The sequence below is a fragment of the Terrapene carolina genome, unplaced genomic scaffold, assembly GCF_002925995.2.
Source record: "Terrapene carolina triunguis isolate 2854851 unplaced genomic scaffold, T_m_triunguis-2.0 Scaffold550, whole genome shotgun sequence".
In the NCBI taxonomy this organism is placed as follows: Eukaryota; Metazoa; Chordata; order Testudines; family Emydidae; genus Terrapene; species Terrapene triunguis.
In genome coordinates this window covers 12,775-25,073 of record NW_020664901.1, presented here as the reverse complement: position 1 = coordinate 25,073, position 12,299 = coordinate 12,775, and the positions used below count along the sequence as shown (strand labels likewise).

The window sequence follows — 12,299 nt, the reverse complement described above, 5'->3', positions numbered from 1 at the left end:
CCATCTTTCTAAACAAGTCTCTCATATTTCAAACTTGTAAGTAAAAAAGCCAGGCAAGGCATCTTAGTTTTACTTTGTTTTCTCAACTTGTAAATGTACCTTTTACCAGAGTGTTTATCTTTGTTTGCTGTACTTTGAACCTAAGACAGAGGGGGGTCCTCTGAGCTCTTTAAGTTTGATTACCCTGTAAAGTTATTTTCCATACTGATTTTACAGAGATGATTTTTACCTTTTTCTTTAATTAAAAGCCTTCTTTTTAAGAACCTGATTGATTTCTCCTTGTTTTTAGATCCAAGGGGGTTTGGATCTGTATTTACCAGGAGTTGGTGAAAGGAAGGAGGGGGGAAAGGTCAATTTCTCCTTGTTTTAAGATCCAAGGGGGTTTGGATCTGTATTCACCAGGAGTTGGTGAAAGGAAGGAGGGGGGAAGGGTCAATTTCTCCTTGTTTAAGATCCAAGGAGTTTGGATCTGTATTCACCAGGGAATTGGTGAGAGGTTTCTAAAAGCTTCCCAGGGTAGGGAATGTTGGCAGCGGACCAGAACTAAGCTGGTAATTAAGCTTAGAAGTTTTCATGCAGGCCCCTACATTTGTACCCTAAAGTTCAAAGTGGGGATACAGCCTTGACAGGGGCCTACAGAAAAGTTGTGCTGCAGAATTTAGGCATGATTTAGACTGTCATTTTCAGAACAACCCTATGGAAGTTTGGCACCCAACTCCCATTGGCAGATCAGTGCCTAATTTCTTTAGGCCATTTTGAATAACTTAGCCCAGATCTCAACAGAATTATGAAGATCGCCTGCAATCTTAACTGGATTTATTAACAATCTCTTTTGACTGGGCCTTTCTTCTTCCCCAGCATCACTCAGGATTTCACAACACTGGGCCTAAAAAAATTCCTGTGAAGTTAGAGGCAGGAAGTTTGAGAAGGGACTTTTATCATTGGGGTCCTTATTGTCCACTGTGTTTGAAGACTTTTGGCATGGTTCCAAAATGAGATGCTCCTCTCCCATAGTTCCCCCAGCTTTATCTGCAGAGAGCCCCTCCCGAAAAAGCAGAACACTCAGAAAAAACTTTGTGCATAACCAAGTATTCAAGGTTGGAGGCAGGGTAAAGCAGCTGTGAAGACGTGTTTGTACGGAGTCCCTCTTCTCAGTCTGAAATATCATTACACTGCATAGCTGAGGCTCTAATATTGGAACTAATCCTTGACCAAATATGAAGTCTGGCTGAAATTTTCAAAGGAGATTAAGGGAGTTAGGCACCCACCCACATCCAACTGTGATTTGGGGGCTTATTTCCCTTTGCTTCCTTTGGAAAGCCCAGACTTCCTGGTTGCCAGATGCGAATGCTATTGTAGCTTTGGAAGTACACCTCTACCTCGATAGAACGCTGTCCTCGGGAGCCAAAACATCTTACCGCGTTATAGGTGAAACCGCGTAATACTGAACTTGCTTTGATCCCCCGGAGTGCGCAGCTCCCCCCCCCCCGACCCAGAGCACTGCTTTACCGCGTTATATCCGAATCCGTGTTATTTCGGGTCGCGTTATATCGAGGTGGTGGTGTACTGGTGATCACTTGAGCTGAAGAAAACCTGTTCTACAAAGTGTAAAAAGGAGCAAATTCCAGAATGTCTGAAACCAGGCAGAAGAGAACAGTGGTTTGTGCAGAAGGATACACATGCACATTTGTGTGTGTACACACATCAACTAATGTACACATTCTGGCATAGTCTATATAACCATTGCATTTATGCATCACAGTATATTGTCCACATCTGGTTCCCAGAAGGAAGCATTTCCATCAGTAAGTTTTCTGAGGAAAGCTGTCCCACACTGACCTGAATTATATCGGTGTCTTGAGGGAAGAATAAGTCTATCTACATCTTTTTTATTGTGGGAGATTGTTATTCCCTGTCCAGTTCAAAGATTTTCATAAGTACAAATGGGTCCCAATCTTTTAAACTCAACCCATCACCGTTATGGACAATTTTGTGTCTCCAAAGCTCTGTTCTTAGCAATACCCGGTGTGACTTGAGTTGTTTTTTCCCAAATGTAATTGCATTTAGTGAAACAGCCTCATGAGTCTCTGGGGGAAAATGATTCACATCGTGATGAAGCATAGTTTACCTTTCTGAGGGATAATGGTCTGTTATAATACACAGCCCTTTGCCAATAGTCATCCTTTATTGCAAGAACTAGCTGTCCATGACTCGTTCTTGACACAATGCTGCCATCTAATGGTTGCCTCAAATCTCTCTTTTATATTAGGTATCATCTGCTGATATCTAGTGGCCAATATGCTCTGCCCGGGTGGTCACTTTCCAGTATAACAGCCCATTTATCAACCTTTCTTTTTGCTCCCTATTCAAACATTATGGGCTACATTCTCCATTGGTGTAAAATATGGTTGCTCCATTGAAGATAACAGACTGGATTTCCATCTAGTTTAAATTCATGTAGCTCCAGTGGAGTCAGTGGGCCACATTCTCCTCTGGTGTAAATTGATGTAGCTCCATTGGATCAGAGGGGCAGACCCAGCTGCTGAGAATCAGCCATAGCTCCACTGGAGTCAATGGCCCAGATCCCCAGCTGCGGAAAATGTGTGTAGCCCCATTGAAATGAACAGAGCTACATCAGCTTACTAGAACTGAGAATCTAGCCCTGTAGTTGCTCCTTTTGTATCCCTTGTTTTCTGGAGCAACCTACAGGTCTTTATATAGTATGGCTGCCCCTTTGCAGCCCCAGAAGTTCTGCTAACGTCTTTCCCCCTTCATACAATGTAGCTGCTTCTTTCTCACTGCATATCAATTATCCAGTACATTATACATGCTAAGTTCTCATCAGTGACCAAATTTAGCCATGCAACTGTATTTAGATAGTGTAGCTGCTCTGTTCTCCTTCCTTCCCAGCCTGAGGCAGCAAAGTCTGATTTATCGGGCACTGGAGATGTAGATTTGTGACCTCACTCTGCCATGTATCTACTGTGTGGCCTGGGGAAATTACCTCACTTCTCTGTGCCTCGGTTTCTCTTCCCACTTTTTGTTTCCTTTATGTCTTTAGACTGTAATGCCATTGAGCCAGGATCATCTCATCCTGTGTGTGCAAGCCCTGGCGAGCACAATAAGGCTGTGATCTTGGATAGGGCATGAAATTACAGCCGTGATATACATAAATACTACTACTAATTGTCCCTTCAGGCCCTCCGGAACTTTTCATCGGGCCCCTGCCCCGGGGTCCCACCCGGCCATTCCACCCCTTCACCATGAGCCAGCTGCACAAATTGCAGCCGGCTCGTTTCCGGACCGCACCAAGGAAACGTCTGTACACTCTTTTGCTCCACACTCTTCATGTCCTCAACCTCACGTCCCATCCCGTCACAAAGTGGTGGGACCTCCTACAACCTCTGGAGGGTGAGGAACCCTGGTGGGCCAGCCTATATTCCTCCCTGGTCCCAAAGCCCACTGGGGATATCTGTTGGTGGCTCCTTCATGGAGCCCTGAGCACAGGTGTGTTCTTGGCGCAGTTCACCCCCATCCCGGACACCTGCCCCTTTTGTGGCATGAAGGAGATCCTGGTGCACGTGTATCTGGAGTGCAGCAGGTTGCAGCCCCTATTCTGGCTCCTCCAGAACCTCCTGCTGAGGGTCTCGCTGCATTTCTCCCCACACTTGTTTATATTTGCACACCCTATCCGTGGCCCCACTAAGTCATGAGACCTCCTTGTTAACCTCCACCTGGCCCTAGCCAAAGTAGCCATCTATAACACCAGGAGGAAGATGCTAGACGAGGAGGTGCTCTGCGACTGTGGGGCCTATTTCCGCTCCTCCCTGGTCTCACGCATCTGGGCAGAGTTCCTCTGGGCAGCATCCGCTGGCTCCCTTGACACCTTTGAGGAGCAGTGGGTTTGTGACCTGCTGCTCACAAACCAGGAATAATTAGTAGGGGAAGCAAAAAGGTGGATGGGAATCTGGGAGGCAGTGACCATGAGATAGTTGAGTTCAGGATCCAGATACAAGGAAGAAAGGAGAGCAGCAGAATACAGACCCTGGACTTTAGAAAAGCAGACTTTGACTCCCTGAGGAAACTGATGGGCAGGATCCCCTGGGAGAATAACATGAGGGGGAAAGGAGTCCAGGAGACCTGGCTGTATTTAAAGAATCCTTATTGAGGTTGCAGGAACAAACCATCCTGATGTGTAGAAAGAATCGTAAATATGGCAGGCGACCAGCTTGGCTTAACAGTGAAATCCTTGCTGATCTTAAACACAAAAAAGTAGCTTACAAGAAGTGGAAGATTGGACAAATGACCAGGGAGGAGTATAACAATATTGCTCAGGAATGCAGGAGTGAAATCAGGAAGGCCAAATCACACTTGGAGTTGCAGCTAGCAAGAGATGTCAAGAGTAACAAGAAGGGTTTCTTCAGGTATGTTAGCAACAAGAAGAAAGTCAAGGAAAGTGTGGGCCCCTTACTGAATGAGGGAGGCAACCTAGTGACAGAGGATGTGGAAAAAGCTAATGTACTCAAAGCTTTTTTTGCCTCTGTCTTCACAAACAAGGTCAGCTCCCAGACTGCTGCACTGGGAAGCACAGAATGGGGAGAAGGTGACCAGCCCTCTGTGGAGAAAGAAGTGGTTCAGGACTATTTAGAAAAGCTGGACAAGCACAAGTCCATGGGGTCGGATGCACTGCATCCAAGAGTACTAAAGGAGTTGGTGGATGTGATTGCAGAGCCATTGGCCATTATCTTTGAAAATTCATGGTGATCGGGGGAGGTCCCGGATGACTGGAAAAAGGCTAATGTAGTGACCATCTTTAAAAAAGGGAAGAAGGAGGATCCAGGGAACTACAGGCCAGTCAGCCTCACCTCAGTCCCTGGAAAAATCATGGAGCAGGTCCTCAAGGAATCAATTCTGAAGCACTTTGAGGAGAGGACAGTGATCAGGAACAGTCAGCATGGATTCACTAAGGGCAAGTCATGCCTGACTAACCTAATTGCCTTCTCTGATGAGATAACTGGCTCTGTGGATGAGGGGAAAGCAGTGGACATGTTATTCCTTGACTTTAGCAAAACTTTTGATACGGTCTCCCACAGTATTCTTGCCAGCAAGTTAAAGAAGTATGGGCTGGATGAATGGACTATAAGGTGGATAGAAAGCTGACTAGATCATCAGGCTCAATGGGTAGTGATCAAGGGCTCCATGTCTAGTTGGTAGCTGGTATCAAGCAGAGTGCCCCAAGGGTCAGTCCTGGGGCCGGTTTTGTTCAATATACTTCATTAATGATCTGGAGGATGGTGTGGACTGCACCCTCAGCAAGTTTGCAGATGACACTAAACTGGGAGGAGTGGTAGATACGCTGGAGGGTAGGGATAGGATACAGAGGGACCTAGAGAAATTAGAGGGTTGGGCCAAAATAAATCTGATGAGGTTCAACAAGGACAAGTGCAGAGTCCTGCACTTAGGATGGAAAAATCCCATGCACTACTACATACTAGGGACCGAATGGCTAGGCAGCAGTTCTGCAGAAAAGGACCTAGGAGTTACAGTGGATGAGAAGCTGGATATGAGTCAATAGTGTGCCCTTTTTGCCAAGAAGACTAATGGCATTCGGGGCTGATTAAGTTGGGGCATTGCCAGCAGATCGAGGGACGTGAACATTCCCCTCTATTTGAAATTGGTGAGGCCTCATCTGGAGTACTGTGCCCAGTTTTGGGCCCCACACTACAAGAAGGATGTGGAAAAATTGGAAAGAGTCCAGCGGAGGTCAACAAAAATGATTAGGGGGCTGGAGCATATGACTTATGAGGAGAGGCTGAAGGAACTGGGATTGTTTAGTCTGCAGACGAGAAGAATGAGGGGGAACTTGATAGCTGGTTTCAACTACCTGAAAAGGGGTTCCAAAGAGGATGGATCCCTTAGGCTGGGGGAGGTCATTTTGCAGTGAGCAGGCTCTGCCCGCCCACTTCCAGATCCCAACAGGCTGAGGCTAATATACCTTCCTTCCTGCCCTCTCCTGTAGCCGTCTGGTCTGACTCTGTCACAATATTAAAATGCAAAAAAAGGTCTGTAAAACCCTTAGAGATGTTTTAGAACTCCCCAAAAATCACAAAGGCTACCAGCTCTCATTTTTCATTTCATTGTGTCTGATCTTGCTAAACCTAATTCACCCTAATAGTTCTTTTGAAATCAAATGAACACCGTGCATGATTAAAGGCTACTTGCGTGAGTAACAGGTTGAATGCTAAACATTAACTGAAGTAACAAATAGATCTGGTTGAATAATGGATTTTTCAATTCATTGGCAATTTTGAAAAATAATATAAAAATCATTTCAGGTGAAACGAGAAATGACATTTTTAAAAAAATTGGTGAATAGGAAAAAAAAGAATTGAAACAAAATAAAACATTTTGTTTTATTTTCACCCTCCTCTTCTCCCCGCCCCCCCCCCCCAGATGTTTTGAATTTCAGGAATTTTGACAAAAACAAGGAGAAGGAGGACTAAATTCACAAAATGGCTAAACTCCTCCTCGTGTCCCCCCATTTTGGTGTCAGGTGCAAAATTCTAAATCAAAGGGTCATAGATTTTACATACATACATACATAGATCTGAAAGCACTTTACAAAGCAGGTTAATATTACAGCTTTTTGAAAACTTGTCAGTGGAACTGTGTTCAATTGGAAACTGCAAGTCCAATGAAATAAACATTTTTCTTGGGAACGTATTGATTTTTTTAAGGGAAATTAGCAAAACAATTTGTTTCAATTTGGTCAAAATGGTTAATTTAAATTTATCATTTGAATTTTATGTTATATTATAATTTATATATATTGCATATATTATACTATAATGTATAACATAATGTAATATAATGATAAAAGCAACAAGAGACATTTGAATCTTATAAAACCATTTTGTTTCAATGAGGTAATTTTGATGATTCTGAAATGAAATATTTTAGAAAAAAAATAAGTAAATTTTAATGTTTGGTTCTGATTTGGGATGAAAGGACATTTCTGGAGTTTGTATGGAATGGAAATTCCATTCCCAACAAATTTCAGCTGGTGTCATTTTCTCCATTTCAAGATGGAGAAACTGAGGCACGGGAAGAGGATGTGGCTTGTTTGAGGTCCCACAATTAACAAGTGTATTGCTGGCACTAGAACCCAGTCAAATGTCACTTTACACTGAACTTTTTTCATTTTGAATTGACATTTTGAAATGAAATATTTCATTTTGAAACATTGGAAAAAGTTCACAAGGTTCTTTTGGACTTTTTCTGGGATGGCCGTCACTGGCTGAGGCAGAGTATTTTGTATCTGCCGATGTGGAAAGGGGTCAAGGTCTCACTAATCCTTTGAGCAGAATCTCTACTTTTTGGGTACAGTTGCTGCAACAGCTGTTGCTTGGGGATGAGCCTGTTTCTTGGAAGCAACTGCCCTTTGCTTTTCTTTGGCAGGTGGGGAGTTTGGCTTTTGCTCAGGAACTTTTCTGGTTGACCCTGGTTACCTCAGTTTTGAGGTGTTAACTTTTCTAATTAAAGCCTTTTTAGTGCTTGGAGATTTTTTAAGCTGATGCTTCTGGATAGGCTGGAGTTCCCAGGACTGCTTGCTGAACCACTTGCTTAAAACCTTCTTGTGAGGATTCCTAGTCTTGTTTCTAGGAGTCTTGTCTCTTCCTTTATTGCAACAGGTGTAACAAAACTGGTTCATTTAATTGATTTTACTAATTTTGCATGCGTCTCAGCAGATATCTTGGTTGTCAAGCTTGGTTTTCATTTGGTTCACTGAATTTCTTGGTTTTTATCACTGGTGGAATCCGTCCTTCCTAGGGGCAATATTGTCAGTCTGGACATTTGCCTCCTTGATTATACAAATTCCTGATTACGCTAATGTTTCTATTTTCTTGCCTGTTGCTTCCATTGTGGATTGGGATGTTGTGAAGCCTGGCAGTTTGCTTGCCTTCAATGGATCTTCTGAACTTACTTTTAATTCCTTAGGCCATAAGTCATTGTATATGTTTGAAGTAAAGATTCATCATTTTTGAATGCTTGTTGATTATCCCAATACAGTATGGAGGAGACAGCTTCTGGTGGCGGACTCCATTCATCCTGGTGAACTGTATACAAGCCTCCAATTGCAGAAAGGAAGGATGATCTCCAATGATCAGTTCTTCATGAGGCTATAGCCATGAAAATGTTTGTGCATCATTTGACTCTGCAGGTATCCATGTCAGGTCCGACATGAAGGAGACTTTTTTTTTTTCATGTTTCCTACTTGTTCCAGGTGCAAGACATTATTTGTTTTACTTCAGGGTATTTTTAAGTTATTATCCCTTGATTTTTCTCCTACTGTATTTATTTTACTGTTAAGTATAGGTTCACAAAGAGATCTGTTGTATGCCTTGAAAACTTTAGTTTGGGTCAAGCAAAGATGTCCATTATAAAAGTAGATGATAGTAATTTATTGGTACTGGGGTTGCAAATGTATTATTTTTATTATTATTTTAGATGTTTAGGGGTTTTGTGTCTTCATTTGGAGTTTAGATATTGTACTCTTATAAGCGATTTGAAACAATTTATGCAGCACTGGGCTATTATAAATGAACTGTTGGGGTGGCCAACTGCTGTGGAATTTATATATTTTTTTCTTTTCTGTGTTTCTGTACTGATATTTATTTAAAGTATTTTAAAAGCCAAAAGTCTCTCTCTCTCTGATCAAAAAACGTATCTGATTGGATATTGAAAAAAAAATTGGTACACGGAAACTTTCAGATACAATTGCCACGTATACATTTGTCCGAAATACACCTTTGATATATATCTATATTTATATCTTTTTAGACATATATGTCTGAAAGATAAATATCTATGTAAGGTGGTTTCATGGGTCACTGTGCCCCTAAGGGCAAATAATCATCAAAAGGAGCACTTACCTGATGTCGCTCTGATTTGGCTATAGTGGGTTTCAATGGCCTGGGTTCTTAGCCCCTAATGGGTGGTGTCTCCAACTGACTGTTATAGTATTCAGGAACCCTACCTTACCTCCCTATGTGGTTTTGACTATCCCCAACCTGGAGTTTATCCCTATGACTGGCCTGATACCTCAAATATATACTCTTCTGACACCTCCATAACTTATAAACCACCAACCAAGGTATACTTTATTTCTATGGGGAAAGAGACAGGAAGTACATAATGGGAAGGAGAAGATTGATATGGACAGGATACATCAGTAACACTATACAACCTGCAAATAACACTACCCTCAGGGTGGATTTTTCTGGATTCACGAGTCTGAGTTTATCAACACTAGTTGGCTCCATCATGTGGAGAAACCCACGTACTTTCATGAGTCATTGCAGGTCTGAAGATGCTTGAGTGTAGTGAGGTGATGAGTCAGCCTTCCATCCCCAAGGGTTCACCCATTCACAAGTGTCAATACCTTCCCCCCTTGTACTGGTGAGGGGAGCGCAGTCCTGTCTTCCCCATCTATCATCTACTCATCAACAAGCTTAGCTACCTTTTTCATCAGACCCCTTAAACCAGCTTACATAAATAATATATGTTATAAATATATAATATATCTTTTATATATGTTACTATATATGGCAATATTGTCTGAAAAATTTCATATACTGAATATTTTTTCAATATCCATGCTGAGATATCTTTGATCACTTCTTCAAACAATACATTAAAAATGCATGATTTCTTGTCATAAAAAATGTTGACAATGTTGACAATTTCAACTAAAAAAGGCCAAATATTTTCAAAGGAAATACTCTTTCTTGGAAAAATGCCAGGCAGATCTAAGTGAATAAAAGCAGTGGCCAGAATCTCCCACCATTCAAGGTGTGACCAGCTCATGACCAGAGTGGGGTGTATTTTTGATACTTGCAATATTACATTGTGCATACTTACAACTTTATGGAAACCCTTAGAAAGAAAGATGGAAGAAAAAGTATGTGGAAGTCACCCCAAGAGGAAAGAGCTGGGCCATGTTTCCTACCCGGTTGTCCCATAGCATAATTCCAGTGTCCCAGCTAGGAACAAGTTTGATACATTTTTGTACTCCTTTTTTCATTCTTCCCACATACATCTGGGACAATATCTGATCAAGTCAAATCTCAGCCCCCTATTCCTATTTGGTAATCCAGGATACCAATTTTAGGGTTCCAGTTGTCCATACATGGTGTTCCAATTCACCCTAATTACCTTTTCAACAGTAATACGAGCATCTGCACCAGTCCCTTTCCCAATAGTTTTGAAGCTCAATGCAGTTAGCTCTTGTTGCAAAAAGCCACTAAGATGCTACTATCTGTTCCTTTATGGTTTACCTATTTCACCCCAAATGCATTGCTAACTATTACAAGATACATATTGCTACATTTTATAACCTTAGGTCAAGCTAGTATGATTCCATAACCTTCAGTCAAGCACTCATAACTCTCACGCTATCTTATGCCAACTCCAACTTCTGCTAGGCCTCACTGTAACCCCTTAACAATTAATGATTAAAACCTAGAGCCAGCCTACTTTTAATACATATATTTTGTATTAAATATTTGTATATCCTGTGCTTCACATTACAGCTAGATTATATTTTACCCAAACTATAAACCTTCCAAGATCAGATCAGTGGACAACAGTCAATTACTTGATCTCATCCAAGAAAAAAGTAGCAGTTTATTACTGCAAATGAGGAAAGCTAAAAAGCAAAGACATGATCACCTGCACAAAGAAAGTAGATTAGGATTTAAGGGAGGATTTAGGTGTCTGACTCCCATTTTAAGAAAAAAGGAGTTGGTTGCCCTTTGAAATTCTCTGCATCAACCCTTTTTCCAAATTTTCTACTATATTCATGACCTTCAGGAATGTTTTGGTCCTTTTGACTAAATTTCTACTAAATCCAGCTTGTTTGAAAATGACTTCACATCCTACTGAATGCCTTTGCCAGGGCTTCCTTCACCTCTTTGTTTCTTAAAGTGTAAATGAAAGGGTTTAATATCGGAGTTACAACAGTGCTAAAGATGTTGATTGTTTTATTCAAATCCAATGAGCTTTGTGCAGAAGGCTTGACATACAGAAAAGTGATGGAGCCGTACCAGATAGTCACAACAGTGAGATGGGCACAGCAAGTGGAAAAGGCCTTTTGCCGGCCTTGGGCTGATGGGATTCTCAAGATGGTGGAGATGATGTAAAAGTAGGAGACCAGTGTTATCGCGCATGAGACCACGACAACAATGATTGAGATAATGAATGCTGCCAGTTCAATGAGGCTTGTGTCAGTGCAGGAGAGTGCTATCCAGGAATCTATGTCACAAACGAAATGATTGATGATGTTAGGGCCACAGAAAGACAACCTGGCTATTAGAGATGCCAGCACAGAGATAGCCAGGAAACCACACAGCCAAGAGATAAGGGCCAGCCAAACAGTGATGGTGCTGTTCATGAGGGAGCTGTAGCGCAATGGGTGGCATATGGCCAAATAGCGGTCATAGGCCATGACAGCCAGGAGGAAACATTCTGTAGAACCCATGGAGAGGGAAAAGAACAATTGCAGGAGGCAGACAGTGAAAGAGATAGTTTGGCTTGTCCCTAGCATGACACCAATAGCCTTGGGGACACATGCTGTGGTGAACCAGATCTCCAGGAAGGAGAGATTGCAGAGGAAGAAGTACATGGGGGTGTGGAACTGTGGGTGGGTCCACACTAAAGCTATGATGGACACATTCCCTAGGATCGTTAGCATGTACATCACAGAAAACAGCACAACAAGGGACATCCGGAAATACCAAGTGCCAGGAAAGCCCAGTAAGATGAACTCTTGCACACTTGTTTGGTTTTCTGTTTCTCTACTGGTCATGAGGTCCATCTGCCAAGAAATAAGAGAACATTGGAGGCAAGCAGTTAAAATGCTGAACTCAGTTAGATACTACACAAACTTGAATGTTCAAGCGCAGGACTGTAACACCTTACCCTGTTGTAATGCATGTCAACGGCCCTGTCTAGATGAAGTGTCAGTGTGTGGCAAGCCAAAGTGTGAATCTACAGTGCAGTGTGTGTCAGTGTGGGCACTGTTACCACTCACTAAAAAGTTCCCATCAAACTACTCCTGTTTTAAATTACAGTAAATCAAAGCACACTAAGCAACTGTTAGTGGGAAGCAGCAAGATTCACACGGAAACTTAAAGCATATCTACACTGCACACTTCTTTTGACCGTGTGTATGGCAAACAGTGTATACACAGCTTGCCCCCCTAGCATGGGTAATAATAGCTGTGTAGATGGTGAGACAC

The 12,299-nt window shown here is 42.2% G+C and overlaps 1 protein-coding gene across 1 annotated transcript; it reads right to left on the bottom strand.

Moving 5' to 3' along the window:
• Window positions 1–10,930: 10,930 nt before the first annotated feature.
• On the bottom strand, window positions 10,931–11,875 carry LOC113407936 (olfactory receptor 6F1-like). Its single transcript, XM_029913233.1, has one exon. The coding sequence runs from the start codon at window positions 11,873–11,875 to the stop codon at window positions 10,931–10,933; it is 945 nt and encodes a 314-aa protein (XP_029769093.1).
• Between the last annotated feature and the right edge of the window lie 424 nt (window positions 11,876–12,299).

Coding starts and splice junctions, on each gene's coding strand:
- LOC113407936 (XM_029913233.1), bottom strand. CDS start 11,875: ATGGACCTCATGACCAGTAGAGAAACAGAAAACCAAACAAGTGTGCAA.